Source organism: Gorilla gorilla, chromosome 8, assembly GCF_029281585.2.
Source record: "Gorilla gorilla gorilla isolate KB3781 chromosome 8, NHGRI_mGorGor1-v2.1_pri, whole genome shotgun sequence".
Taxonomy (NCBI): Eukaryota; Metazoa; Chordata; class Mammalia; order Primates; family Hominidae; genus Gorilla; species Gorilla gorilla.
Window position 1 is genome coordinate 48,956,936 of NC_073232.2, and position 27,936 is coordinate 48,984,871.

The 27,936-nt window shown below is 36.8% G+C and overlaps 1 protein-coding gene across 3 annotated transcripts in view; it reads left to right on the forward strand.

Moving 5' to 3' along the window:
• Nucleotides 1-27,936, forward strand: part of CTNNA3 (catenin alpha 3) — a 1,788,954-nt gene that overhangs the window by 899,026 nt on the left and 861,992 nt on the right. For all 3 annotated transcript variants that reach the window (XM_055353691.2, XM_055353692.2, XM_019035348.4), the window contains 2 exons: nt 14,243-14,323; nt 23,374-23,526. In XM_055353691.2, the coding sequence (XP_055209666.2) occupies nt 14,243-14,323; nt 23,374-23,526 (234 nt within the window). The remainder of the gene's footprint in view (nt 1-14,242; nt 14,324-23,373; nt 23,527-27,936) is intronic.

A 27,936-nucleotide genomic window follows, 5' to 3' on the forward strand; every position in this document is an offset into this window, starting at 1 on the left:
TACACAATATCCGCCTATACTCACATGGAAAATATTCTATTAATTAGAGTACCTAGAACCCACAAGAATCAATATCTTCTGTTCTTCCACAAGTTATTATATATAAAAAAAGATCTTCGTCAAATGGAGTATATGTGTACATTGATTTAGCAGGAGTAACAGTAATTTCATGAATTTGGTAAATTTTTGTGAATTTAGATGTCATTAATCTATGCATCTTGGCTTTCATTTCTTTTATTAAGAACAAAGGTGGCCGGGCGCAGTGGCTCACACCTGTAATCCCAGCACTTTGGGAGGCTGAGGCGGGTGGATTATCTGAGGTCAGGAGTTCAAGACCAGCCTGGCCAACATGGTGAAACCCTGTCTCTAACAAAAATACAAAAATTAGCTGGGCGTGGTGATGCATGCCTGTAATCCCAGCTACTCGGGAGGCTAAGTCAGGAGAAGCACTTGAACCCAGGAGGCAGCGGTTGCAGTGAGCCGAGATCGCACCACTGCACTCCAGCCTCAGCGAGAAGAGTGAGACTTAAAAAACAACAACAACAAAACAAACAAATAAACAAAAAAACAAAGGTTTAGTAAGCAGATAAATAGAGCAAAAATATGTTTTATTTATAAAATGGCAGGAGAAAAATATTTTTGCGTGTACTTGTAACACTTGTAACAATGCACTTGTTGTTAACAAAAGATCTTACTAAATTAAAACTGTGCTTATTAGACACGATTCTTCCTATTTAATAAAGTGCCTTAAAAAATCCATCAAGTACCTATCTCCCAATCTGCAATTATTATGGATCCCCAAATGTCATGTCTGTGGTTGTATAATCTAGATTCTCACCAGGTTGACTGGCACCCCCTTAAACCAGATGCAAGAAAGTCAAGTTTCATTTTATAATGTATATGAGTGAGTGTGAAAGGGCCCTGAGTAAACTATTTGAGCCTGTTCCTTCAGTGCTTGCCAGTATGGTTCTTCAATGCAGTACTTGTATTTCTCTGTTCTTTTTTTTTTTAACCTGTAATGTTCTTGCTGCATAATGTTAAATCTGTATTTTATGTCCCATGATTTCTAGCTAGTTCATTTAGCTCTGTTTCCCTGGGGTTGATGGAAGGAAGAGTTAATATCCTCAGCTTTCTAACAACAGAATTGAAAAAGATCACGCTTGTCTCGAATGTTACTGGCTCTCTGAGACACACTGCAAGAAATATTACAGGCAACAGATAGTTTCATTTTCAATTTAGACACCCATTATTTGATGCTTACAGGCCATTCCTAATTCTGAGTCCAGAATTTATGGTTTGTTCTGGCGATTATCATCACAGCAATCTCCTGCAACTGGGCTGTGCTTCATCGGGAGCTTTGTGCTGCTGTATCAGTCCTCCCTGGCGCCTGGAACTGATATATAGCACCCTGTCCAAATCACCCTGCTCAGAGAGGCTTAGTTTATGGCTCTCCAAATGCCCATCTTTTCTGATGGGTATGTCAGTTTGCACCCACTCAGTGAGGGGGAACGTTGACCCTTGGGAAGGAGGGTGGTGGTCATTAAACAAATAAAAGTCTAACACTTAAGATTCTGAACCCCTCTGAATCAAACTAGATGATATCATTGATTAAGTGAAATTTACTGAGTTTTGTTCAGTGCTAATTAATAATGAAACATAGATGTTTCCTAGTTTGACTTGTAAACCTAAGATGAAGAATAGCATATATATTTATTGAAAACATGGTAAAATAGTGGTAGTAACAGCTTTGGGTACATAAGTGTGTTTCAAATGGTTATTTTATAGATTCTTTTTGCATAGACAGTATTTAGTTCTGTCTCTCAGATACATGGGTGTTCTCCAGGCTCTGTTCAATAACATTAATTAAAGCTTACTGAATTACTTTAGAAATCTCTGCACATTGATTGTAGAAGAATCACTCACTAAATCTGCATTTTTGCAAGGATGTGGTGAAACATGTATCTATTATAAGTCCTGTAACCAGAATGATACTTCATTTTAAATCTTGCTGGTTGAAATGAAAACAAGAATATCTTTTGCTACCAATTTCTACCGACTTCTGTGCGTTAGTTGTGGCTTGTCACTTGCCCCTCCTCCCCTTCGAACTGCAGGAACTAGAACTAACAAAACTAGATAAGGGGATAGGTCTTGGTCATAAAGGGGCTTGCTACTCCTTCCTCCCTACATTAAAGATAACTTATTTAGCACTTCCCGGAGAGGAAGGAGAGACAGAGGCAGAAGGAGAAAGAGAAAAGCCCAATAGAGATAAAGCTGTGAATAAGTCGTCTCCAACTTCTGTCCAACCTCACCCCCTAAGTAAGTTGTGCTACCCAGACAGACCAGCGAACCAGGCGGTATTCCTGTAATAATATTTTCTCTTAGAGAGTAAAATAAAAATGCTCTTTCCTGTAGGGAAATACCACCAAGAGGCAATGAACACCACCAATAGTAACATTTAGTACATAGTGATCAGATCTGATCGAGACATCAACACGTCTGTTTCTACACGCCATCTTACAGAAGAGGAAACTGAGACCCATAGAAACTGTGTGATTTGCTTAAGTTCACACATCTAGGAAGTGGAAAAGTTAGGAGTAGGAATCGCCTCTCCTCTGACTCACTAAGTAGAGGTTTTAATTTTTTCTCCACATCAGTATTTTGCAGGAAAAAAGGAACTTAGAAAGATGTACTTGGAATTAGTCTTAGGAATATCACTTTGAATAGAGAAGGATTTTCTTTGAAGTTGCATTGTGAATTTTAAATTTGCATCATCCTGTGATCAGGGCTCTGAGTAAGTCTGAGACAGCGCTGTAGAGTTGGACTTTGCCCTTAGGTCGTCCTCCTTTTCATGCCCTTCTTTCCACTTAACTGACTTGAACACCACTGTCAGGCCTGCCCTCTAAGAATGGTCAATATTCTACATATTTCTTAACAAACTCTCTTCTTTCTACGTATTTTCCCCCAGTAATGCATATTTCATATGTGGGATGTTTCCAAGGTAGCTTTTGGAATTTAAAACTAAAATAACTAAGATGTTTAAAAAACAGGTAAAATGAAGTTATTATATTTTTGTTTTTTGTCCCATTGATTTTATACAGTTGGGTAAATTATTCCCTTCACCCTGGCTGAAAAGTCAATCAATGCCCAAACTTTTCTAGTTACCTTCAGTGTTTTGTGCCAGTCCCTCTCTTCTAATCAATAACTAGAATATAACTGTCAAAACTTATACCTTGATTTCAACTGGGCTGATTTTCCACAGCTTAGACCTATTGTAGGTAGGAAACCAGCAGTTGAAAGAGAACTTAATTGCTTTTTATTATTTTTCTCCCCTTTTCTAGGGTAGAAGCAAGAGGAGGAAGGAGAGGTGAAGGGAACATAAAAGTTATTTCTAGCTCTCAGGTTTCTGAAGGCTGACTTTTCCCATAAACTTGCTGTATCAGTTAGGGTCCCAGCAAAAGAAAAGAAAACAGTGCCCCAAGCTGGTAATTTGAGGAGAGTATATTAAAGGGCCTATTTATATAGCTATGAACAAGGCTTGAGGGACTCAATAAGGGATAGAGCAAGACCCTAGGCCTGCAAGTACAGGGAGCTCTGCCCACTCCCAGGCCTGTAGGATCAAGGGGAGGGAGTGGGTCATAGAACAAGACAGGGTGGCTGTAGGAAGAAGACTTCTGCCAGGAGTTGTGGTCTTCAGTAGACAGACACAACCAACTTACAGCAACTACCTGGAATGGCAACAAGAAAATAAATCTCTCAACCCTACTCTCCTCCTCCCTGCCTATCCCTTGCTTTGCACAAACTCACCTGAAAACATGGAAAAATTTTTGTGATATCTGGGGGTTGGGGGAAGAGAGTGTGGTGAAAAAAGGTGATGAGTGGATCCAAAGGGGCAAATGGAAAAAATCTGGCACAGTTAAAATATTAGCCAGGATTCTACAGATAAACAGAACGAATAGGATACATATATACATATGTAAGAGGAGATTTATTATGGGAATTGGCTTATGTGATTATAAAGGTGAGGAAGTATCATGATCCGCTGTGTGCAAGCTGGAGAACTTGGGAAGCCAATGGTATAATTCAGTCCCCATCTGAGGGCCAGAGAACCAGGGGAGCCAATGGTGTAACTCCCAGTCCAAGGCCAAAGGCTTAGTACAAGGTTAAGGGGTGAGGGAGGGTGCTGGCATAAGTCCTGATGTCTGAAAGCCTGCGAACCAGGAGAGCTCTGAGGGCAGGAGAAGATGCATGTCACAGCTGGAGAAGAGAGAGCAAAATTGTCCTTCCTGTGTCTTTTTGTTCTATCCAGCCCCTCAACAGATTAGATGATGCCTGTTCACCTTGGTGGAGGCATTTTGTTCTTTACTGGGTCTACTTATCCAGATGCGAATTTTATTCTGAAAACAGCTTCAGAAATACCCAGAAATAATGTTTTACCAGTTACCTAGGTATCTTTTAACCCAATCAAGTTGATGTCACAGGTGATTTTGAGGGTTCCTTGGAGGTCTGCATCTGACCTGCAGTTCACTTAATGTGAGTGATATCTTCTTCTGCAGCTGACTGCTTATTTATGAAATCCAGATGTTTCTATAACTCCTTGTAGCTTTTCTCTATTTTACCGATCTAGGCAATAGCCTTGGACAAAACAAACAAACAAAAAAAACAAGGTGACCCCAGACCAGCTGTCTTTAGCATAAGGCCCATATCTGGACCATGAAAAATGCTCAAATATTGGAATTCATTCACCTCTTTTTCTGCTTATTCATCAGCAAGTAGCCGACCTCCTTTCACTAGTTAGATTTCTTGGGAGAGAGTTCACAAGTGTCCACTGAATCTCAGCTGCCAGGGACTTTGCTTTTAAATGTTCCATTGAAATGTCTCTTTCTAGACTATGGAGTGAGAAAGTAGGGAGGAGAATGGGAATTCCAGATTCTTTATATAAATCCTCTCCAATAAACCTTCCCTAATCTCCACATGTTTTGACCTTTATACCTTTATTATGGATGTGAGGTTTTATTCAGAGCCAAGTAGTGGTTTTTGATTATTTCTTTTGAAAATCATTATCTTGGTCTGGCACAGAAATGAGGAATGCCCTATATGTATTTAGTTAAAGCTAAAGTTTTTTAATGAAATAAAGAAGAATGGAAATTTTCAAATATTAGATGGAGATTTTCAAATATTAGAATCTGGCAATGGAAGAAAAAAGGGAGAGACTATCTTTGAGTAGAAGCCACTGGTGCCTCTCAAGTAATGCCACATAGATCTGTATTTCTTCTGACAGTATATAAGTTAGATCCCGTTTATGAGATTTTTAAAAATTTAAGATGTCTGCACAAATCAAGTTTTATAACAAATAATATTTTCAATAGGCTAAGAGGACTTGCTATAAAAGAATATATTTATGCATCCTATTGTAAAGAAAATTATTACCTACTAATTTATCTTGAAGGAAAAATTTTTATATGCCAAGTTTCTTTAAAGTGGAGGCTTTAATTTAACTTTCTCGCATGCTTTAGAATATGAAACTCTTCACATTATGAACCTTGAAAATGCTAATTTAGGAAAGAAATGATAGAAAATATTTATGTTAATCAGCAAAGAATACATCCATTGTATTCTTATTTTGTGGTGTTAAAAATAAACATGTCTGCAAGACACAGATTACAGTTCACGGTGAAAGTGAAAACAATAACCAGAATCGTGGAAGTCTATCTGTTCTAAGTTTCATAGACTTTCCATAGCCATATGTAAAGGCTATGGAAATACTTTGACAGTCTATTATTCAAACGCCATAAAACCCACTGTTGGCTGAAGTTTGACATACTGAGTATTATTAAACTATGAAAACCTGGCTTGGGAAACAGAGTAGGAATTAGACTTAAGAAACTGGAGGAATGGCAGACAATAAAATTTTTACAAGATCAGTGGTTTTCTGATTCTCTATCTCCAAAAACATGGTGGAGACAGAAAAATTGCCAGAAAACAGTGATTCTATTTAAAAGCGGGAAAATAATTTATTTGGTCTATGTGTATAATGCTATATCATTGCTTATTAGACTCTGGTAGTGGTTTTGAATATTGTAGACAAAGTCGTTGCCATATGAGCTCACAGGAGCTCACAGTGTAATCGACAGCATAAAATATTGCATTTCTCCACGTTCGTACAGACGCTTTTATATTAGCATGACAGCTGCTTTCTTCAGGGGTAGGCACTTTTCTAAAGCTGGCTGCTGGGTCAGGCATCACAAAACCAAAAGGATTTCTAGAATGAGTCAGATCTTACTCCAGATCCTCTGATGGTGACTCAGTAAAAAAGTTTTGGAATTAAAATATCAGTAAAGACATCATGTGCAATTTAATCATTAATTGATATTGAAGGATTTATGAACTTTGGCCTAGATATCTATATTTCAGATATATGACTGACTCTTCATGGAAACACCTTTAAAAGACAAAGTCATAGTTTATATTGATACCTGTGAGTAACATCTTCAGAAAAATGATTTGATTTTCTTTTTGTAGCGCAAACCCATGAATGTTTATTTCATGTTTGGTGAATATCGGTTAAAATTCTGTATTCTGGCGTGAGTATCTCTGGTCTGAGAACACAGGCAACAAGCTGGAGTGTAGTGTTCTCAGTACTTAATTAGTTGTTTACTAGACTAGATACCAACAGAGAACTCTAATGCCACACACTATTAGAGTTCAGAGGAACCCTAAAGATCATTTAGTGTAATGGCCTCCTTTTATGCATGCTAAGGACATTTGAGACTGAGGACAAGAGAGGTGATTCATCCTAGTTAAGGTCAACCAGAGAGCTTATTTTAGAAACCCCATTTTCTGATTCACAGGTTAGATTTTTATCCTCATACCAAGTTTATATTGTACTACTTATAGGTAATAATAACAGCAGTCTTTGAATAAAAACACTGATTTAATAAAATATTTAATAACTAATAGGATGGATAGTATTTTTGTTAAAAATACAAACACTCAATGTATTAATAATATAGCTTGAATATTACTTATTAGTAGAAGTATGGTTAACCATTCTTCATTTATTCATTTTACCCACATCCATTAATTGAGTTTCAGGTGTTGTACTAGATACAAATGACAGATTTAAGAAGTGTCAGTGTAAAAGATGAGGCAGAGTATAAATAAAAGATAACAAAAAGTCTCACAGATGTAGTGGAAATATATGAAGAGATTAATGAAAGAACAAATGAGATGGTTTGTAATTTTAAATTTTTATAGCAAAATTGAGGAGGGTCAGAAAAGGTGATACAGAGAATGAGACAATTGGGCTGAGTCTCAGATTATGAATTAAGAATTTTCCTGTTGAACAAGAGGAGATGGGGGCATTCCAGGACAAGGTTGGTGTTTGAAAAAGCACAGGGAAATCAGCCAGTTGGTTTAGTTCAAGAAACCCAAGTGTGACATTGGTAACACCAATGATATGTCTAATAATAACTGCTAACATTTCTTGAACCCTTCCTATTTCCCAGCTTTGTGTACCCTTTATCCTTTTATTCCTTACAACAACTTTGTAATATAGTTTTTATATTATCTCCACTTTATGGGCAAAGAAACTAAGACTTTGAGGATTAAGTCACTTGTTCAAAGACATAAAGCTGTCAGGTGATGGAGCTGATTAGAATACAATTTCAACTGGCTCCACAAACTTACATTCTGCTCATTATATTTTATAAATACTTTTATAAAGCTTACATAACAGATATATTGAGTTTAAGTTACAGTGGCTTCAAGTTGTCATGGTATGGTGGCTTAAGTCTGAGATGGGACACAGTTCTACCTGACACACAATTTACTGTGTGTCCTCCAGAGGCAGGACATTTAAATTTACTGAACCTCAGTGTCTTCACATACAAATGTGTGTAGAGTTATTGTGAACAGCAGTTGAGACAGTACGTGTAAAGTACTTATTATATGTGGTAGACATTTGACACAATGTTGTTTCCCTCTCACTGACTTCCAGACCTACCCCAGCAGGCATCTACATGGGGATGGCATCTTACTTTCCCAAACAATACAAAAGTTCAAGACATTTGTAGTCTTCATCCTACTTCCTCTGTTAGCTAAATCATTCTATTCTTATATGGTTAATTTTTAAAAACCTCATTTCAAAACTCAGAGTTAATTTTTGGCTTGTTTTAGTTGTATTTTCACATCATAGACCTTATTTCTGAAAGATCATTTAGCATGCCCCATCAGGTGTCTTCCTGACATGCCATTCAGTACAGTGGTATTCTAGAAGGAGAGATTTCATTTTCCTTTCTTATGCTTGTCTGTTTGTGTGTCTTTCATGCCTGAAAAATGTAGACTAGAATCTGTGCCTGTGCTATGTGCTAAGCATAAACTATTTTTCAAGCAATTTCTTTAGAGAAGAACTAAGTTTAAGGGTATCATATTTCATCTTTTACCATGAAATAAAGATTTCCCACTAAAAGGAAAATGCATCATTTTAAAAGGTTGAATAAAATGGCACACATTTACAAAACAAAAATAAAACATAACAACAACAACAACAAAAACAATAACAAAAAACATTTTCCTGCTGTTTGAATTCCACACAGGGCTCCTCTGCACTGATTTTCACTTGACTATGAATTAGATAAATTTTTATTTGCTTTAAACCTCATCTCTTAGTGTTTGAGGCTTCATAGTTTATAGGGTGAGCATCATGGCCTCCCTATTTCAAACGTCTCCTTTTATTTTCAGCTTCGTATTACACACACATGTTTTGACATATTTTCAATGGCTGTTTATGCAAGAAATTGTGCAATAAAAGTAACATATTATTCTACAATTCTTCCTTTTAGAGAACATGGCCCTTTCATAGAGTTTTAAAGTTAGAAAGGAATATAGAAACAATTTGGGGCAAATATTCATTTTATGGGTTTGGAAATTAAGGCCCAGAAACGTAATGGGATCTGCCAAAACCTTATCCAGTCTTCTATTTCTCTATTTATTTAACAAATAACTGTTGAGCCCCTACTATGTGCAAAGCACTGTGCTAGATCCTTTGAGGGACAAAATATATGTAAGATATTTTTATATTTCAAGGATCATACCATCTAGTGAGAAAGACACATTCAGGTAAGTAATTAAGCATAGGACAAATACGAATGAAATGAGCTCTTTATGAGCCCTTCAGCAGTTCCCAGGCTGAAATCATCATCCTTGTGTTGACCTGGCTTTCTCCTTGAAATGACAATTTCAGTTCACAACTCCATCATCTAGCCAGTTGTCACTGCTGGAAACCAGGACATCAGCCTAGATTGTTCTCTTTCCTTCACCTGCCAGCATCTGCCAGTCATCCTCCTACCCAGGTTACTCATACAGAGTCCTTAAGTCTGTGGTTTTTCTTTATCCTGACTGCCATTGCATTAGTTTCAACACTGTTCATCTCTCTGTGGACTATTACTGTGACCATTTAATGCTTCTATTTCTGCTTGTCATCTCCTCAAATCCATTGTGCAGACTCCACAGCCAGTTTGATATAATAGACTGATTGTATCATTCATTTTCTTAACTTCTATGACTCCCAGTTGTCTATAGGGTTAAGCTCATTTCTTGGCATAGCAAAGACCTCCAGGATCAGGCCTCTCCTAACACTTTTACTAATAACCAAATAATCTTTAAGGACCTTTACCTTTGCTCAGGCTATACCTGTCCCTGATAAGCTTTTTCTCTTCTCTTCACCTGGCTGACTTTTACATATCCTTTAATACTCAACTGTTACCTACTCAAGAATCCTTCCTTCATCATTATTGAGAGTGCTGCTCTCATCAATCCATGTGTTATCCTAGGTACCTCTATAAACTACTGTGTTTATGTCTATCACTAGATTTGTGCACCTGAAAGGCAGTGACTAGTTCTTAGTATGGTGTCCAGCATATAGTAGATGATAAAGATTTGTTGACTATGTTGAACTATTTATTAAACCAAGTGTTATAAAAGAAGTATAAGAACTATAAGAAAGTATCATGGAAGAGAGTCATTAATTGCAAATGAGAAGATCAACAAAGGCTCTATGTAAAATTTAGTAACTGAGTTATACTTTGAAAGAGGTCCATAACCAGGCCAGGTGCAGTGGCTTATGCCTGTAATCCCAGCACTTTGGGAGGCCAAGGCAGGAGGATCACCTGAGGTCAGGAGTTCAAGACCAGCCTGGCTGACATGGTGAAAACCCATCTCTACTAAAAGTACAAAAAAAAAAATAAGCCAGGCATGGTGGTAGGCACCTGTAATCCCAGCTACTCAGGAGGCTAAGGCAGGAGAATCACTTGAACCCAGGAGGCATAGGTTGCAGTGAGCCGAGATGGCACTACTGCACTCTAGCCTGGGCAACAGAACAAAACATTTGGAAAGAAAGAAAGAGAAAGAAAAGAAAGAAGGAAGGAAGGAAGGAGTCCATAACAAGAAAAGTAAGAGACAAGAAATGAAAAGAGAGGTATTTATACTAGCAGAGTTCTTGAGTTGTAATCATATTGCAGAGAATAGAAAAGACCCATTAAGGTGTCTTATTAGTGGTTTAGTAAATACGGAAGTAGATTATATGAGGCTTTAAACACAGTGATCAAGACTTTGTTCTTAATTTCATCAGTAGGGATACAGTGAAGGGTTTTAGAGCAAAGGAGGGACATAATTAGACCTTATGTTTCTCCACTAGGGAGTAAGCACTTTGAGGGTTGGGATTTTTTGGTTTTCTATTTCTTATTTACTATTTTATTTTATTTATTTTTATTGAAATGTTTTTTGAGATGGAGTCTTGCTCTGTTGCCAGGCTGGAGTGCAGTGGCGCGATCTCGGCTCACTGCAACTTCCGCCTCCTGGGTTCAAGCAATTCTCCTGCCTTAGCCTCGCAAGTAGTTGGGATTACAGATATGTGCCACCATGCCCAGCTAATTCTTGTATGTTTAGTAAAGATGGTGTTTCACCATGTTGGCCAGGCTGGTCTTGAAATCCTGACCTCAGGTGATCCACCTGCCTTGGCCTCACAAAATGCTGGGATTACAGGCGTGAGCCACCGCACTCGGCCCAGAATTTTTTATTTTTTAATGAAGTCTTTCTTGGCAGTTTGTTTACAGATGAAGAATGTGACCGCTTTCCCTATACAGTGCTGACCTGTGCCATGTGAGTGTCTATCTGCCTGACACTCCACTGTAAGTGGTCCCTTTTCCATTAGCAGGGATTTGCTGACTTAATAATGGCTTCTGTCAAGGATTTCTTTAAGGAGCAGTCTCTTTTCTGAGCACTCGGGATATAGGCAGGTTCTGACTGTTATCTGCAGTTGTGTTTTAATATCCTGCCATTTCCATCTCTTGTCTCAGAACACAGAATTCACCTTTAGTCCGAGCTCATTGATGATTTGTTAAGGCTTTGAAAAAAGAAGGAATGAGGGCCTTTAAGCAGGACGGGGCTATTTCTCCTTGCCTTATTTATTTTTATGCTATGCAAAAGGAATAAAGAGGCATAAAATGGCTTGACTGAAGCCAAATAAATCTAGATAAATAGAGCAAGGATCCAATAAAAAGCCGGAGGTGAAAAAGTAGAAAGGTGATTGTGGTTGGGGATAGGGGATCGAGGGAGAAAAAAGCAAGAAGGGAGACCTATAAACTTCGTGTCATGATAGGGACTGTTTATTATTGCCTAGACAATGAAATGTCTTTGACCCAGTGAAACATTTTGAACTAGGGTTAAGCTCTGGGTAGAAATCAGGGAATAATTTTTATAGTTCCTATTGAATCTCTTTGTGCTGTCACCTCCTGTCATCCTTTATTTAAAGTTTGGTATGCTTCTGCTGCTAGCTCTGAGAAAGCTGACATCTTTTAGTTGTTCTGATGAATCACACCACAGAAGCTAGCGGGTTTTTACAGCCAACACAACAGGAGTCTCCCATATTATTCCTGATACTGTGTGTGTGTGTGTGTGTGTGTGCGTGTGTGTGTGTGTGTGTGTGTGTGTGTGTGTGTGTGTAGGGGGTCTCTTTGTCTGTCCCACTTCTGCCTCTTTTTTATTATCTCTGCTTTCATGAAGTGGAAAGTGATACAATCAAGAGCAAACACTGCATGAAGCTAGAGATTAAGGGCTGGGTTCTTTAGGTAAAATTATAAACTGTCTGAGAGCTCATTGTGTATCTGTTTATGCCATTGTCCTATATAGTTATGAGTTAGCTCTTCATAATTCCCCACTGCTAGCATAGAGAATGCTGGGTAGGAGCTGTGAAGGTAGCCACAACTTTTATCTGTGTAATTGCTGCCATTGCTCTGATATGCAGAATGTTATTAGTGCTCATAGAAATAACCTAACCAAATCTCTCCTATTTCCCTTTTCTTACTTCTCTCTTTCCTAGACACAGTTTCCATGGTGTACACATTCCACAATCTCTTTATAAGACACTAAAACATGGTAAAGACTTACTGGCCTTCTACTGTGTCTTCCTATAGGAGGCAGCTGGACATATGTGGTGCCAATTTTTGGCTGTCACAGTGCGCCAGATTTGGTATTGAATTTAGCAGACCTGGGTCCACGAATGCCAGATATCTTGCAGTGTATCGAATGATCTCCAATGATGGTCATTTTTCACACTTTAAATATCAGTAACACTGCTGTTGGGAAAATATAGGTTGACCTGAGTTTGAGGTAGATACCAGCAACCTCAGCTCATAGAGAACTTTAGCTGTGCCTTGAGAGCTAAATGCTAAAATCTCCTCCAGAGTCTCTAGAATGACACCTTCCTGGAAAACAGTAGGCCTCTAATCAAACTATGTTGTGTTTTGAATTAAATTGCTCATTTATAGTCTAGTCAACTCTATTCGATAAGTCCTATGTAAGTTACTATCAGGAATAGAAAAAAAATTTAGATATATTTGCCAATATCAGGATTCTAACAGTATCATAAGGGGGATGCACATAAATAAAATGATTATATTGAAAAACACTCAAAATGCTGTAGGAAAAAGGAAAAGTGAGAGTTTACTTTTGAGCAGAGTTGTTGGAAGAACTCCCTGTAGAAACTCCATGAGGAGTAGATAGGACTTCAGTAGGTGTTGCTTTAGAAGATGATCTCTGAAATCAAAGGTACATTACATGTAAGAACTGGGGAGAAGAGACAGAAAATTATAGGAATATTGCTACTGTAAAGGAGAGTATATAGCAGTACATAAGAGTAAAAAAGTAGGTTAGGACAGAGTATAGAGAGTTTTTAAATTTCTTGTTAGGGAGTCCACTGCAGGGTATGGGTTTATGCATGAGTTTAGTCATTGGGGAAAGTATCAGACATGCTTCCTCATGGTTTATACTTGGCCTCAGTGTCCTTTTTCATTGAGTTCGTGCTGTAACCCCCTTCAGTTATCAGCTGCTTAATCTTGCCTTCCTGATTTTCAAGGTCTTCTCTCAAGATACCTTTTCAGTTTATTAATTTAAACAGCAGCAATTTTCCTAGAGGTGAATCACATAATGATTTTTCCAATCTCTTTTATGTGAGATATCACTGCAAAAAGTATGATTAGATTTAATCCAGTTGTCTTGCACAAAAATAATATGTAGAAAATACCAACCAAGGTGACTCTCTATGTGCTTAATAGCCTAAAGATTTAGGTTAAGTATATAACAGAGAGCTGTTCTGCTCAAAGAATAAAAAGGTGTTGCACAAATTATCTTAAAGAGCCAAAAACAGCATCCAGTTCTTACTTAAAACAATTTGTTCTTGGAATATTGTCAGCTAAAATTGTGGTCAACTTTTGCAAATTGTATGAATTTGCACTGCATACTTTATTTAGTGTTTAGCAAAATTCCAATATGGCTCTGCATAACTTACACAATACACCATGGAAATGACTTTCGAAACTCCCACAGAAGTTGACAAATTGGGCATCTAATGCTTTTAAGCTAATTGCATGCTTAGTGATTTAAGATTTGACTTGTTAAAAATGAAGATCAGAGTTTCATGAAGATAATGCTCTGCCTATTGTCACACTGAATACAACCTAACTCCGTATCGGAAATATTACAGAAGCATAAAGATGAAAATAATGTGAGCTTTAATCACCATTCTACTTAGTCTTAAGTGAAATTCTCATGAATCATATATAATATAGCAGTTTTGAAACCTATTCTTGAATTTCAAGCTGTTATTTTCAGGAAATTTAGAAAGCAAATTGCTAAGTGATAAAGATTAATTGATACCATTGCTTATGTCGTTTTTTCTTCTTTGCAGGCTGGAAAAAAAGAAAGGAGTAATACCCTGAATATTGCTTTAGACAACATGTGTAAGAAGACAAGAGACCTTCGCAGACAGGTGAGGGAAGAGAGAGATATGGAGTCAGAAACATAGGGGCTAAATGAAACTGCTATTCATTGCAGGCATATTTACTTCTTGTTTTGTTCCTTTCAAATTAATTTAGAACAGGAAAAAGAAGAGTAAATATATACTTTCCACATTTATATATTCATACCTCAAATGTTTTTTGTGGCAAACACAAAGCAGAGAAAGAATGTGTGCCTTATCAGACAGAATTACATTCAAATTCTGGTTCTGTCCTCATCAGTTGTGAGATCTTGGGCACATATTTCAGCTCTCTGAGCTTCTTTGAACCTATACAATGAAATTAATAATATGCAATAGGGCTGTGAGGAATCAATAAAATGCATGTAAGTGCCTGACCCATAGCAAGTTTTTAGGGAATGTTGATCAATTGATTGTATTACATCAGAGTTCATCATCCAAATGCTTAAATCCAAATGCTTAACTAGTAAGTAATTCAGAGACCCTACCCATTCCTCCTTCCATTTTTTTTCATGATACTTCAAAAATTAGTTTTTGTAAAAGTTAAGGCTTCTTTTTAACCTTAAGTCATCAGGAACATGGGATTAGAAAGAATTTCATTAAACAATTTATAAGTCTAGTATGATGCCACAAGTTAAACATTTTTTCCAGAAATAGGAAGACTTAGCTATTTTCAAAGACATTTGCTCTTCATTCCTTTCCTTTGTTCAATAACCAGAGTTCTTTCTCATGCAGAACTTTAACTTGGTCATCATTAACTCATCAAAAGGGAGAAAAAGCTTTTCAACTATGAACTTTTAATGCAATATATTATCGTAGTTTAATGGCAAGATTTAGTAAAATGGCTAAGCAATCTTTTAATTTGGACATAGTTTTGGAAATGGAATAAATAGAGATCTCCAGCCAGTTAATAATAGCTGCATAAAAACATAATGTTGAAGTCTGTGAAAATCTCAGTTTCTCAACTTTATGCCCTTAATGTGAATTCTGTTTCTACCATTAACACTTGTAATCATGGAATGTAAGAGTCGGAAGGAACTTAGCACAACCTGTCTTACGATGCAAATGAGAAAGCAGGTCAGTGTGGTGAGGTGACCTGCCTAAGAGGATGGGGCACCGAGTCAGAACCTGTACCAGGACTCAGAAATTTATATCCTCAGAGCCATCCTCCCCTTTCTTGGAATGATCCCTATTCTCCATCATCTTCAGGATTTCTACCCCATCTGCTTCACCAAGGACTCAGAAAAGTTGTCTCTATGAGCTCTCAATGACTGTGTCTCTCGTTCGTGTCTTTTCCCTCTATATTGCCTTCAACAACATTATGCATAAACAGCTAATCTACATTTATACTTCTAAAGGTTTTAGAATTATTATTTTTCTAAATAAAGTCAAGAAAATGCAATTACTTGTGTGTGGAATTACCAGATTTAGCAAATAAAAGCACAAGGCACCCAGTTAAATTTGAATTTCAGATGAACAACAAACATGGTTTAGTATAATTATGTCCCAAATATTGTATGGTACATACTTATATTTAAAAAGTTGTTCATCTGAAATTCAAATGTAACTGAGCATCTTGTATTTTATATTGCAATCCTACTTGTATTTCCATCTCACTACCATCAGTGAGATATAGAAATAGCATTGGGGATTACTAATACTATTCTTCATAGTAAGAAGATACTCCCATCTTGTAGAAAACTGCTGTGCTCTGAAGGTATTAACATTCTGTATGGTTTCACAGGTTAACATCTCCATTGTTTCAATTTTCTATCAGTGTTTAACAAACCACCACAAACAATAGCAACCATATTTGCATCTCACGATGTCTTGGGTTGGCTGGGTGTCAGCGGGGCCATTTTCTGTACCGTTTTCCCTTGTGGTTTTCCACATAGTGGCAGTCAAATGGCAACTGTGGCTAGATTTGGGACTTGATGTTTGGAACCTCAGTGCTTCTTCCTGTTCCCTCTCTTGATACAGTGCCTAATGTTTTAGGGCCTCTCCATGTGGCTTCAATCTCTAGCAGGGTAGCCTAGATCTCTTTCATGCTGTTTCAAGTTGCCAAGAAAAGGGAGATGGAAGCTGACAAGCATTCTTAGTGCCTTAGCTCCAAAGTCAGAGAATGCTATTTCCTCTATAATCTGTAAGTAAAAAACAGTCAAAAACCCTGTCCTAGTTCAATAGGAGTAGGCAGAAGTTCTATCTGTTGTAGGAGAAGTGGTATGTGTGTACAGGAATGGATGGAATTGTTAGAAGCTGTCTTTGAACACCTCCATGATCTTCCGTTTTGATGAAGTTAGTTGCTATGATTTTTTCTCATTATCCTCACTTACCCTCCCCCTAGTACTTTATTTTTCATCCTGATGTTTACATTTTTGGTAGAAGTCACAGTTAATTAAAACAGCAATATAAGTTATCTCTACTTCTTATTCTTAAGAAGTTTATCCAACAGTTGTTGTAAGCATCTCGCATATAGTTCTTCTCACAGGAAAGAGAAAGCACTGCCCTTAAAATGTTTTTCTTTGGAGTATTTAATGTTCATCGTTTGCTTTAGAACTGGTTTTATCTTTTAAAACTTTTTTTAGTAAAAAATAAGCAGAGCCCATCTTCCTGCCCATTCATCCTTATCCCCTTTCTTAACCATGGCCTATCAGTAATGCAGAAACATTTCAGCTTCAGTTCAGAGGGTGATTGGATTTCTTCCAAGAGGAATGACAGAGATTGCTTAGAAATATCTGAGGAGAAGCAAATTATAGATTTGAGGACATCAAGATGGAATGTTCTAGGAGGCAAGAGTATTTATTTGTTTCAATCTTCTTCCTCTGTGACTTTCTTGCCTGTTTTACTAGAGAACAAAGACAAATGTTCTTGGCATGGTGTTCGAGGTTCTCTGTGATTTGGCCCTGACTTAATCCCCATTATTCTTAATGTTCCTTTTCCTTCAGCTCTCCTTCTCAGTGTTGTGTCCTCCTCATCACACCAACACATTAACCTGTTTTCTTTTCTCTCTCTCTCTTTTTTTTTTTTTTTGTTTGAGACAGAGTCTCACTGTACCGCCCAGGCTGGAGTGTAGTGGTGTGATCTCGGCTCATTGCAACTTCCGCCTCCCAGGTTCAGGCGATTCTCCTGCCTCAGCCTCCTGAATAGCTGGGATTACAGATGCATGCCACCACACCCTGCTACTTTTTTGTATTTTTAGTAGAGACGGGGTTTCACCATGTTGGCCAGGCTGGTCTCGAACTCCTGACCTTGTGATCTGCCCACCTCGGCCTCCCAAAGTGCTGGGATTACAGGTGTGAGCCAACAGGCCTGGCCCACATTAACCTGTTTTCTGATGAAAGAATCTACTTGTTATTTACCAGAATTTGCATCACCTCCCGCTCAAATACACTTGCATCTTTGTACATATGACTTGTACAGCTTAATGCCTTCCCCACTCACTCTCCTTACACACAACCCCAACTCATAAGCAGCTAAATTCCAGAGTAGTGTAAATGCTATTGCTTCCATGAAACATTTGCTGTTTTCACCAGCTGGAATGGACCTTTTTCTTCCTGGAACACTTACAGCAAGTGCACTTCTATTACAGCAATGATTATATTCTTCTATTTTTTTCTTTTGTAATGAGTTTTCTTCCCACTGCATTTTAAGTCCTTATAATGATAGCTATGACAACATCTCTCATTTACTAAATGCTTTGCAAAGCTCTCTACCAAGCATATTCATTACATTATTGATTTTTCTTCCTAAAACAATAAATAATGTCATGGTATTGTTATCTTTGTCCCCCAGAATGAGTTAACATAGCAAACATCACCCAGCTACGTGATAGAGACACAGTTCTAGCCCAGGTCCATCCAACCCCAGCCCATATGTGTAATCACCACACCAGGGGCTAAGGATTATGGCCTATTCACTTTCAGAACCTCCCAGTGCCTAATACACTGATTTTACCATCATATATTATTTTCTTTATTATTTGTTTTAAATGCCTTTTTAAAGTTAAATTTTCTTCTTTCTTTAGCCTCTTTTTCCATCATTCATTTGAAAACTGTACACCTATTGCAACTCTCTCAGTAAAAGGAGGAAGATTTTTTAAACATTCTTTACTTTATAAAAAAATTTAAGCAACAAATATATCTTATTTCTATTTTACTATACATACTAAAAATATATTTCATTTCACTAAAGGCAGGCTAAAATTTGTATTTGTGTATATTAAGAAAAAATGTCTTTTATTTCATACATATCAAAGTAAATATGAAGTATGTCAAATGGGATTTTGGTAAAAACAGACAAAACAAAAATTTGATGAATTCTTTAGTTGCTGAGTTTCTGAATTGTTAGGTCCATCTCTCTTCCATGTTGCATAGTACCAGTTCACCACTCAGAAAAAAATATGTAGGCTTTTATACCTCCTGGTCATCATCCTCATCATCAGATAACATTATGTATCCACAAGAGACAAGTTTCACTAAAGTTACATAGTACATACACAGTGAAATAATTATTAGTAGATTTAATTCCAAGCTTTGAAAATCACATTTTGCTATTTGATTTAAATTAAAATGGCTTTTAATTTAAAATATTTATTAAAATTTAAATACTGTTAGTTTATTAAAATTTAATACAATATTTTAATATAAAATATTTTAGTCTAAATGTGTTTTTCTGTTTCCCTGAAGATGATTCCTTTCTGAAACAATTTCTCCCCTTTCCATTCCCCTTCCCATCACAATTTCATTCTTTCTGTTCCTTCATTTGGTAGGAATGGTGGGGCTTTTTTAGACTTTTCACATAGGGCTTTCACTTTGGGCTTCAATTATAATGATATATATTATTTTGAGATCCCAAACCACTTACATCAGTAGGAAATAGAAAAATTGATGTCTCAAAGCCTTTTATTAAACTGTAGTGAGAAAAGATGAAAAGCACCTCAGTTTGGTTTTGTTCTAACATCTTTCATGCCTGGCCACAAACAGGTATTTATTGAAAGTATGTACCTGTAATTCCTATTGGCCTCCCACTAACTTCAGATTTTAGTGCTTTGGCTTCCATTTCCAATATTCCATTGGCATATTGCATTCTTCTTTAAACTTTTTGTATATCACCCAACTGAAAGGAATGCATTGTGCCACTGGGCAGGAAAATAATATGGAAATAAATAAGATAGAGGCTACTTTGCTATTATATGTAGGTATATATGACTATACAATTTAATGAAAACAATTCCATATGAATATGTCAGGACATATAATGAAAATTGCTTAGCATAACATTCTAGTCCGTTCACGTCTTGTCCCTACCTACATTTCTAGTCCTGTCTCATAATAATTCCTCTTTTACAGTGAGTATAATTCAGGGCATGGCAGAAGAAAACCCAGTGATGTACAGAGCCGAGGTAGTAGAGTATAATTAGCAATGAGTAGTTTACGTAAGACATTGGAGTCTCTTACTTGGTGCATGATCAAACAACATTAATACCAGACAAAGGTACCTGTTTAGATGGGTTTTCCTGAAAGCAGTGACTAAAACTAGGACCTTAGTGCAGGTCATTTATTTAGGAGGTGATTCCTGGAAGCAAGTGTTATAGAACATGAAAAGCGAGGCAGGGAAAGAGGAAATGATATGCTATTGAGATTGCTGCTGTAGGCAATGAGAGCTTGAGGATCTCTGAGAACTAACAGAATGTTTCCCAGAATTGTCTGACTAATGGATGGAGGCTAGGAATTTTATGCAGTAGTTCCTATCCCCATAGGTTGAGGGTTTCCCCCAGTGGTGTGGACGCTGAAGAACTTCCAGGCAGTGTTAATGCTGGGTTGAGAATTTCACAGAGACTTGGAACAGGCCCTGAGACAGAATAACAAAGAGACACAAGGAAGGCACACAAGAAGCATGGAATGTCTTCAGCGGACATGGAACTGTTCCCCCCAGCAAAAGCTGAAATCAGAGATAGATCCAGAGGATGAGATATAAGGCACCAAAAGTCTATAATGTAGTTCATAATAGTGAAGGTAAAGGTTCAGGAACCAGCAAGTTAGACAGGGACTGGTGAGAATATTGTGGGTTGGTTGAATTAGTTACACTTTGTTTTTTGCATGGGTTAAGATGATTTCAGTGGGAGAGATACCTCCCTGCCTCTGACCATGTGCTAGCTCCTAAAGGTTTCATTCACATCCAGCTCAAGTCACTGATTTCTGGGCATTTCCTTCTGTCATGGGACGAAAAGATGACAAAAGTTGGCACAATGTGAGACAATAGTTCTTTTTCACCTGTTATTCTTGCTTTGGCAATAAATCAATATGTATTTCCAGCAAAGCAAAGGGGAGTAATAAGACTTTTTGGCTATAGTTGCAGATGGGAAATTATAGTGAAGTCTTTATATGAAAAACAGTCACTCTTTAAACATATATCTCAGAGTAGTAAATACCAAGTCTTGCTTCTTCATGTCACAATCAAATTATTAAAAACAGAAGTTTATATTCACTGTCTTTACTGCCTTATCTCTCATTCACTCTTCAAACCATAGCAATAGGACTCTTCAGCCCACTTTTCCACTGAAACTGCCCTTACCAAGTTTATCAATAACCTCTTAGTATTCAAGCCCCAGGGACAAGTCTCATTCCTTTTTTTTTAAATTTAATTTATCTTTAAAATTTGACTCTAATTTTTTTTTTTGCTCTCAGTCTCTAAGTTTTTCTTTATTGTAATGTTTAATGTATTATTGTAATATTCACTCTTCTACTAGATTATAAGGGATCATGAATTTCCATCTTAACATTTCCTTCAATACCTTTCTCTTGGTAGAAAGGTGAGGAAATGGTTTCCAGAAATATTTACTGAATTGAATGAAATCATTTACACAGAAGAGAAGATTTAACAAGTCCATGATGGGAATATTATAGTTATGTTTGGTAGGATAACTACATTTGAAGAGCATTAACACAGAGATGTATTTGAAAGTTTGTCTTTTAGTTGTGGGTAATTTGTCTCTTTGTTTCTTGGCTATTATCTCAGTCTCTTTTTAGGCCCTACTCTTTAATCATGACTCCTGTAAATGGTAGTGTTTCCTAAGAGGTCCTCTGTGGGTCTCCTCACTCTATATGGTCTCATCCACACTCTCCGCTTGAGTTAGTTCCCGTATGCTGGCCCTTCATGGCATATCTCTAGTGTAGATTTCCTCTGAGCTTTCCTTCTACGTGGCTCAATTAGAATGAAAGAAGAAAAGAATAATCTACATGTCCTAACTATGAATGAAAGAAGAAAAGAATAAAGGGGAGGATAATCATTAAAAAATGCCCCCACTCTGAGAAATTAGAAGGAATCTCTACTTTTCTCTTCAGTATCTGAAACTTACACAACCTGTAGTTCCCAGCTCAAATAAATTCGTGACCTTACGCCTGACTTCCCTGGTGTACTTCCTATAGACAGCAAACACATTATTCATTCAGTTAAGGTCTCCCCTTTGCCTTGTAACCCCTTAGCACTCTATACTTTGTCGTAATAAGTGCTCAGTAAATATTAGTTGCCACTAGTAATTTGCCTTTCTGCATACTAAGCAGAATCCTTCCTTGGGGATCTTCCTGAAGCCTTTCTTAAATTGTTGATAGTCAGAAAATTTCACAATGCTTCTGAGCAAGCTCACTATTTTGGGCAGAGATATTTTTCTTCCAGAAACCTGTAATTATTATGGATTTATTATTCTATGATCATTATAGAAGACAGTACTTTCTATGTAGCTCTATCATTCAGCTCTCCAAAAATGTATTACTATTCATTCCCAAGTAATCTAAAACTAAACTAAGTGTTTATTGGTTTAAAAAAATACTCTAAAATATAACTTTGACAGGAAAATTACATTTTTCTGTCTGATAGCTATTTATCTTTTTGTTTTATTGTACAGAGGTTATTAAACTATATGAAGGGCTTGACTCAAAAACCTTTGGGCCCATTTATAGTCGTTGACATTGTTAATGAAACATTTCATGATATCATGATTTTTTTTTTTTTTTTTTTTTGTCGGGGGGAGTGGATGGAGTCTCACTCTGTCGCCTGGGCTAGAATGCAGTGGTGCGATCTCAGCTCACTGCAACCTCCTCCTCCTGGGTTCCAGTGATTTTCCTGCCTCAGCCACCCAAGTAGCTGGGAGTACAGGTGCCTGCCACTATGCCCAGCTAATTTTTTTATTTTTAGTAGAGACGGGGTTTTACCATGTTGGCCAGGCTGTTCTGGAACTCCTGACCTTGTGATTCGCCTGCCTTGGCCTCCCAAAGTGCTGGGATTACAGGCTTGAGCCACTGTGCCTGGCACAATATTATGATCTTTAAAGACTCGATATTATATAAACACAATGAATTAATTTTTCAGTGCAGTTTTAAATCTCAGAAAATATCTGCTGACTAGAGTAATTGCCTAATTGTCATTAATAAGCTTACATGTAATCTAATTGAAAAGAACTAATTGTAGCAGAATGTTATAGTTGTTTAATAATTTAAAGTGTGAGGGCAAGAACAATGAATGCAAATGGGGAAAATTGGACATCAAACTCATTTATTATTCTTCTTGCTCTATTAATCTGTTATCAACTGGCATAATCGGTGATCTAACTTGGCTTAATTACTATGAAGTCTACAATTTAGCTAATCAAAATTTATCATCAGTTCCTCCAACAAGGTAGAAAACATTCTATAATTTGTAATTATGAAAATACAAGATGTACAATATTATTTGTACACACTCATAAATATTCTAGTAACACAATTTCTTTGAGCAAAAAAGAAAGTATTACCATTTTTAATCTGACTTCCAGGTTAAATACAACTTAAGAAAAATTACTTTTGAGAGGAAAGGAAATATTGCTAGATGATTTTTTCTTTTTGCCTGGATATTTTGTTTTTTAGTTTCTTAAGGGACATTCTTATATATCCTTAAGTATTGTGATTTTAGGAATTGTGCAAAAATGAAAAATGAGTTGTGTAACTACTGAGATTGTAAGAAAAGGAAACACAGTGAACTATTTCCTGGAAAAAAAAAAAAAACCTGAATTTTTCATTTCTTCTCAGCTCCGCAAGGCTATTATAGATCATGTGTCAGACTCTTTCCTGGATACAACAGTCCCTCTTTTGGTTCTCATTGAAGCTGCTAAGAATGGCCGGGAAAAGGAAATAAAAGAATACGCTGCGATATTTCATGAACACACCAGCAGGCTTGTAGAGGTAAGCATGCTAGAACTGTAACTCACTAAAGTCCAGGAGAATGAGGCTCCCATTCTCCATTTATGGTTGAATTGTACCCAAATAAAAACTTTTGACACCGAGTTACAAATACAGCAGAGTCTGGCCAAAGTAATATGAAGGTGTATATGTCCGATTGTATAGATCACTCCACATTGGCTTGTCTTATTTTTTTTAATGCATATTTTATTAGAGCTTCACAAAGGAACTGGCTAAATGCAGAATACTTTGATTTATCCTTACAAATATTTTCTTCCCATTCTGACTTAAAAGTATCAAATACTCTATCACCTATTATTTTATTATTTCTCTGCCATCTTTTTGTAGCTGCATTACTCTGTCAGCCTTTCAAGTCATATTTAACTATGTAGCATGACTACAGTACAAGAATATAGGAATATACAGGGTAGAGATATCCAGGAATAAGTAAGTAGGGGTAGTGAACTGGCTCATGTCCCCACAGGGGCAAAAGAAGACCATAAAACTATTATTCCCTCTCCTTGGAAACTAGAGACATGGGAATGCACCATGATTTTTGGAACAGGATAGCATATTGCTGAAGGAGCTGTGAAGTGCTGATAGCTTCCCAGGAGAGAGATAATAGAACTTACTGTATTATGGATATCAATAATACAAGTATATTTAAGAGACAGCCTGAATGGAGGAATTTCTAATACAAATAAGATGACACTATTTACAAGGCCACAAACCAGTGTCAAGAAGTGGGAAATGTTATCTACTAGATTCATAGAGCTCAGATGATATTCAGTATGGCTCATACTCATCAGCATGGCTGCACCAGTTGTTCATGGCTGGTGTCTGCTCTGGCTGTCAGTGGCCATGCCATATGGGTTATTAAATGTTTTGACTGCCACACCTTCCTATACCAGTCACGAATTCTGTGGTGAAATATGTTTTTACGGCCCAAATGCTTGTAAATAGTCTGTCTAATAATCAGCACGTGAATTAGAATCACACCATTCAATATAACATCTACTGAAAAAGAGAACTTTCCTAACATCTTTAACGTGGATCCACGGGGAGGAGGTTTCCAATGCAGCTAGCATTTGCACTATAAACTCTCTTTCCGGATCTCAATCTCCAGAACTAGAAGATGAAAGGAGTGGATGAATACATGATTGCTACAATTTTTGTAGCCCCAAACCGTTCCACCTCCAACTTTGAAATCTTCTTTGAATTTCCCAAGAACTCTGTTAGATATGGCAAGTGTTACAATTTCAATTGGCCTTAGATGTAAATAAAGATATAAAACCCAAACCAAGCTAATTAGAGTTGGAGCTAATTTCCAGGTTATTAAACTAAATGAGGGGTTGACTCAAAAACCTTTGGGCCTCTTCATAGTCATTGACATTGTTAATGAAACATTTCAGGATAATTTTTAATTAATTGAATTATTTATTATTTATCCGCTTTAATTTATTCCTTCGTCTACACATTCCAGAAAGATTTATTAACTGTAGACACAAAAGAATGTTAAAAGTAAGGGGGAAAGAAATGGGAACAGGTTGTAAAAGACATAACTAAGCACAGTCCCTGACAGTCTTAAAAGTGTTATCTAAAAATGTGTTCTCTAAGCTGAAGACACACCAAATTATGAAAACAACTTCTTTTTATGAAATCCTCTGAAAGCAAAACTTGGTTTATGCTGACAAAATTGAATTCCTCTTCCTATTTCTCAGTTTAGTTTTTTGATGAAGAAGGGTGCCTTGGTCGAACAATTCTAGGAAAATAAGTACTATCTATAGCTCCTCTTGGAAAATTTACATTCTTGAAAAATCCTGAAGCAAAGAGACCTCTTTAATTTAATTTAAACAAATTAAATCAGCTTATCTCTCTTTCTTTCATGGCACATTACTGAGACACTACCTTCGAGGAACACTTGGGAATGCTACCTTATACCGAATGATGGTTTACTGTTATGTAGACACAGCTCTAAGAATTTGTTTTAAAGTTCAAGAATTTTGGAAATTCTGCATTCCATGTGAATTTTGAAAGAATAAAATCTTTTGGAATTATGAACTATTGGGAGACTGAAACTGGATCTCATTTAACTTGACATGTTTCCTTAACACATTATAATGAGATTATACAAGGTTAGGGGTGATATTTGAGTTCTGGTTTTCACTCTGGTAGTGCTTAGAAGTTTTGGTCTAAGTCACTTTCATTTCTGATGAGCTTTTACTATATAAGAAACCATCCTGAAATTTAAAGCAACTATTTGTTATCTCTCACTAATCTATGGGTTGACTGGGAAGAGCTGGGCAATTTTTGCTTAAGGTTTCTCATGTGATTGCTGTCACATACTGGCAGGGAATGGAGCCTGCCAAAGGTTGGCCTAGTCCGGACATGCTAAATGGCATATTCACATGACTGGAAGTGCGTTAACTGTCAGCTGGGGGCTTAGCTGTGGTTGTCGACTGGTGCATCAATACATGGCTTCTTCATGTAGCTTCAGCTTTTCACAGCATGGTGGTTGGGTTCTGAGATGAGAAGTCCCAAATGCAAGCAAGAATTAGGAAGTTGCAGTTGTCATTTGTATTCTATTGGTCGAACCAATTACAGAGCCTGCCCAGACACAGGAAAAGGGAGCAGTGAGACTACATTTCTCAATAGAAGGAATAGCAAAGTATTTGTGGTCACTACTCTTCTCAGGGTTTCATTTGCTTTATCTATAAAGTGAAAGTTAGACAGGATAATATCTAAGGTCATTCCACGTTTCTTAAATTCTATGATGTAACAATTTTTTTTTTCAACTGAGAGACTTACAGACTTATAGATTCCTATAACAGGAGAAAATAAAAATGATTTTTAGGCATACTGCTTGCACACTAGGTTGTTTCTCTCTCTCTCTTTCTCTCTTTCTCTCTCTCTCTCTCTGTGTGTGTGTTTATCTCATGAAGAAGAAAAAGTACTGCATTTATCTCCCAGAAAAATCTGTTTTTGAAAGGATCTTCCTAACCGAAGCAACAGAGAAAATCATCATTAATTTACTACAAACATTGAGACAGAAGTGTCTATGATAGACTCCTGGAAAATAGGAGAGCCTAAATATATCAGTTTTAGAGGACAATATGAGTTCTTCTTGTATAGACTATTTACCAATCCCCCACTTCCTTGATCCCTACCACCCCACCCCACAGACATGCACATACACTCATCTTATTCCCAAGTTGGGCAATTTGACATAGCACGGCAGAAAGTCTTACATTCTAAGTGACTTTGAGAAAAAGCTATTATCAACATGTCTGTGTTTTGATACCTCAACCATGTTTGTCAGAGAAATCTAAAATCAGTAAACATGTTGAAGTAAGACTTAAATGAGAAAAAAGCCCATATTTAAAGATTTCTATCAAGTCTTTGAAGAAAACCTCCACACTGTTTAAGGAACTCTTTAAATAATGGTTAACGTGTAACTTTTACCAAAAGATAGTAAAAAGTAGGACTAAACACAAAGCAGAAAATGAAATATTAAAAAAGTATATGGGTAATAATTTGAAAAACAAGAAGATCTGGGGAATTCAAAAAAACAAACGGGAATGAGGAGGACAGTGGCCGATGAATTTCGTCTGAACATGCCTGTTCCTTGGTGGTGACACATCTGAGGTGTCCCGCTATACTAATACTACAGGAGGAGACCTCAGATGTGTCACCACATCTATTATTGTAGTTTACTATAAAATGATCATGGGTAATGATGGTTATAAAACCCTGGATAGTGCCAGTAACTGGAGAATCTAGATCTTTGTGGCTAATTTTATCTTAGTTATGCTGAGCTGAGTACCTATTATGCAAACTTTTCCTACTTTGAGCATCCAGTTACTCTGTGTTCTTGGATCCACAGAACCACAGTGGGGAAGGATAAGAAGTAGTCAGGAGTATTTTAAAAGTCATCTTCACATAGTGGTTAGCAATGAATGACAAATGTGTTCAATTAATGACAAATGTGTTCATATCCTCCCCAGTACTTTGATCTCACCTTTTTGGTGATTTAGGGCACCATTATCTCTACTGGCTTCTGCCAATAAAATCTATTGAACAGGAAGATAAAAATATGAAATTTAGCTTAAAAATAAAAATATTCATTAGTTCTAGAGAGGATTATTGCTTTGAGGCTCCTCTGATAGCAAAGTCTATACAGCTCATGCCCAATAAATCCACATTGAATGAAGGAAAACATTCATAGTACCAATTAATTTTAATTTCTTTTTCTTTCTAAAATATTGACTTTGTGAATGCTAGTAACTGGACTTGAAATATATGTCTGAGCTCAGTTACAAAGCAGAGAAGCTCCCTACTCTACTGCATATAAGTACTTAAAATTAATTCTTCACAGTGATTTTAGAAATGCCATTACCATTAATTATCAAAAGC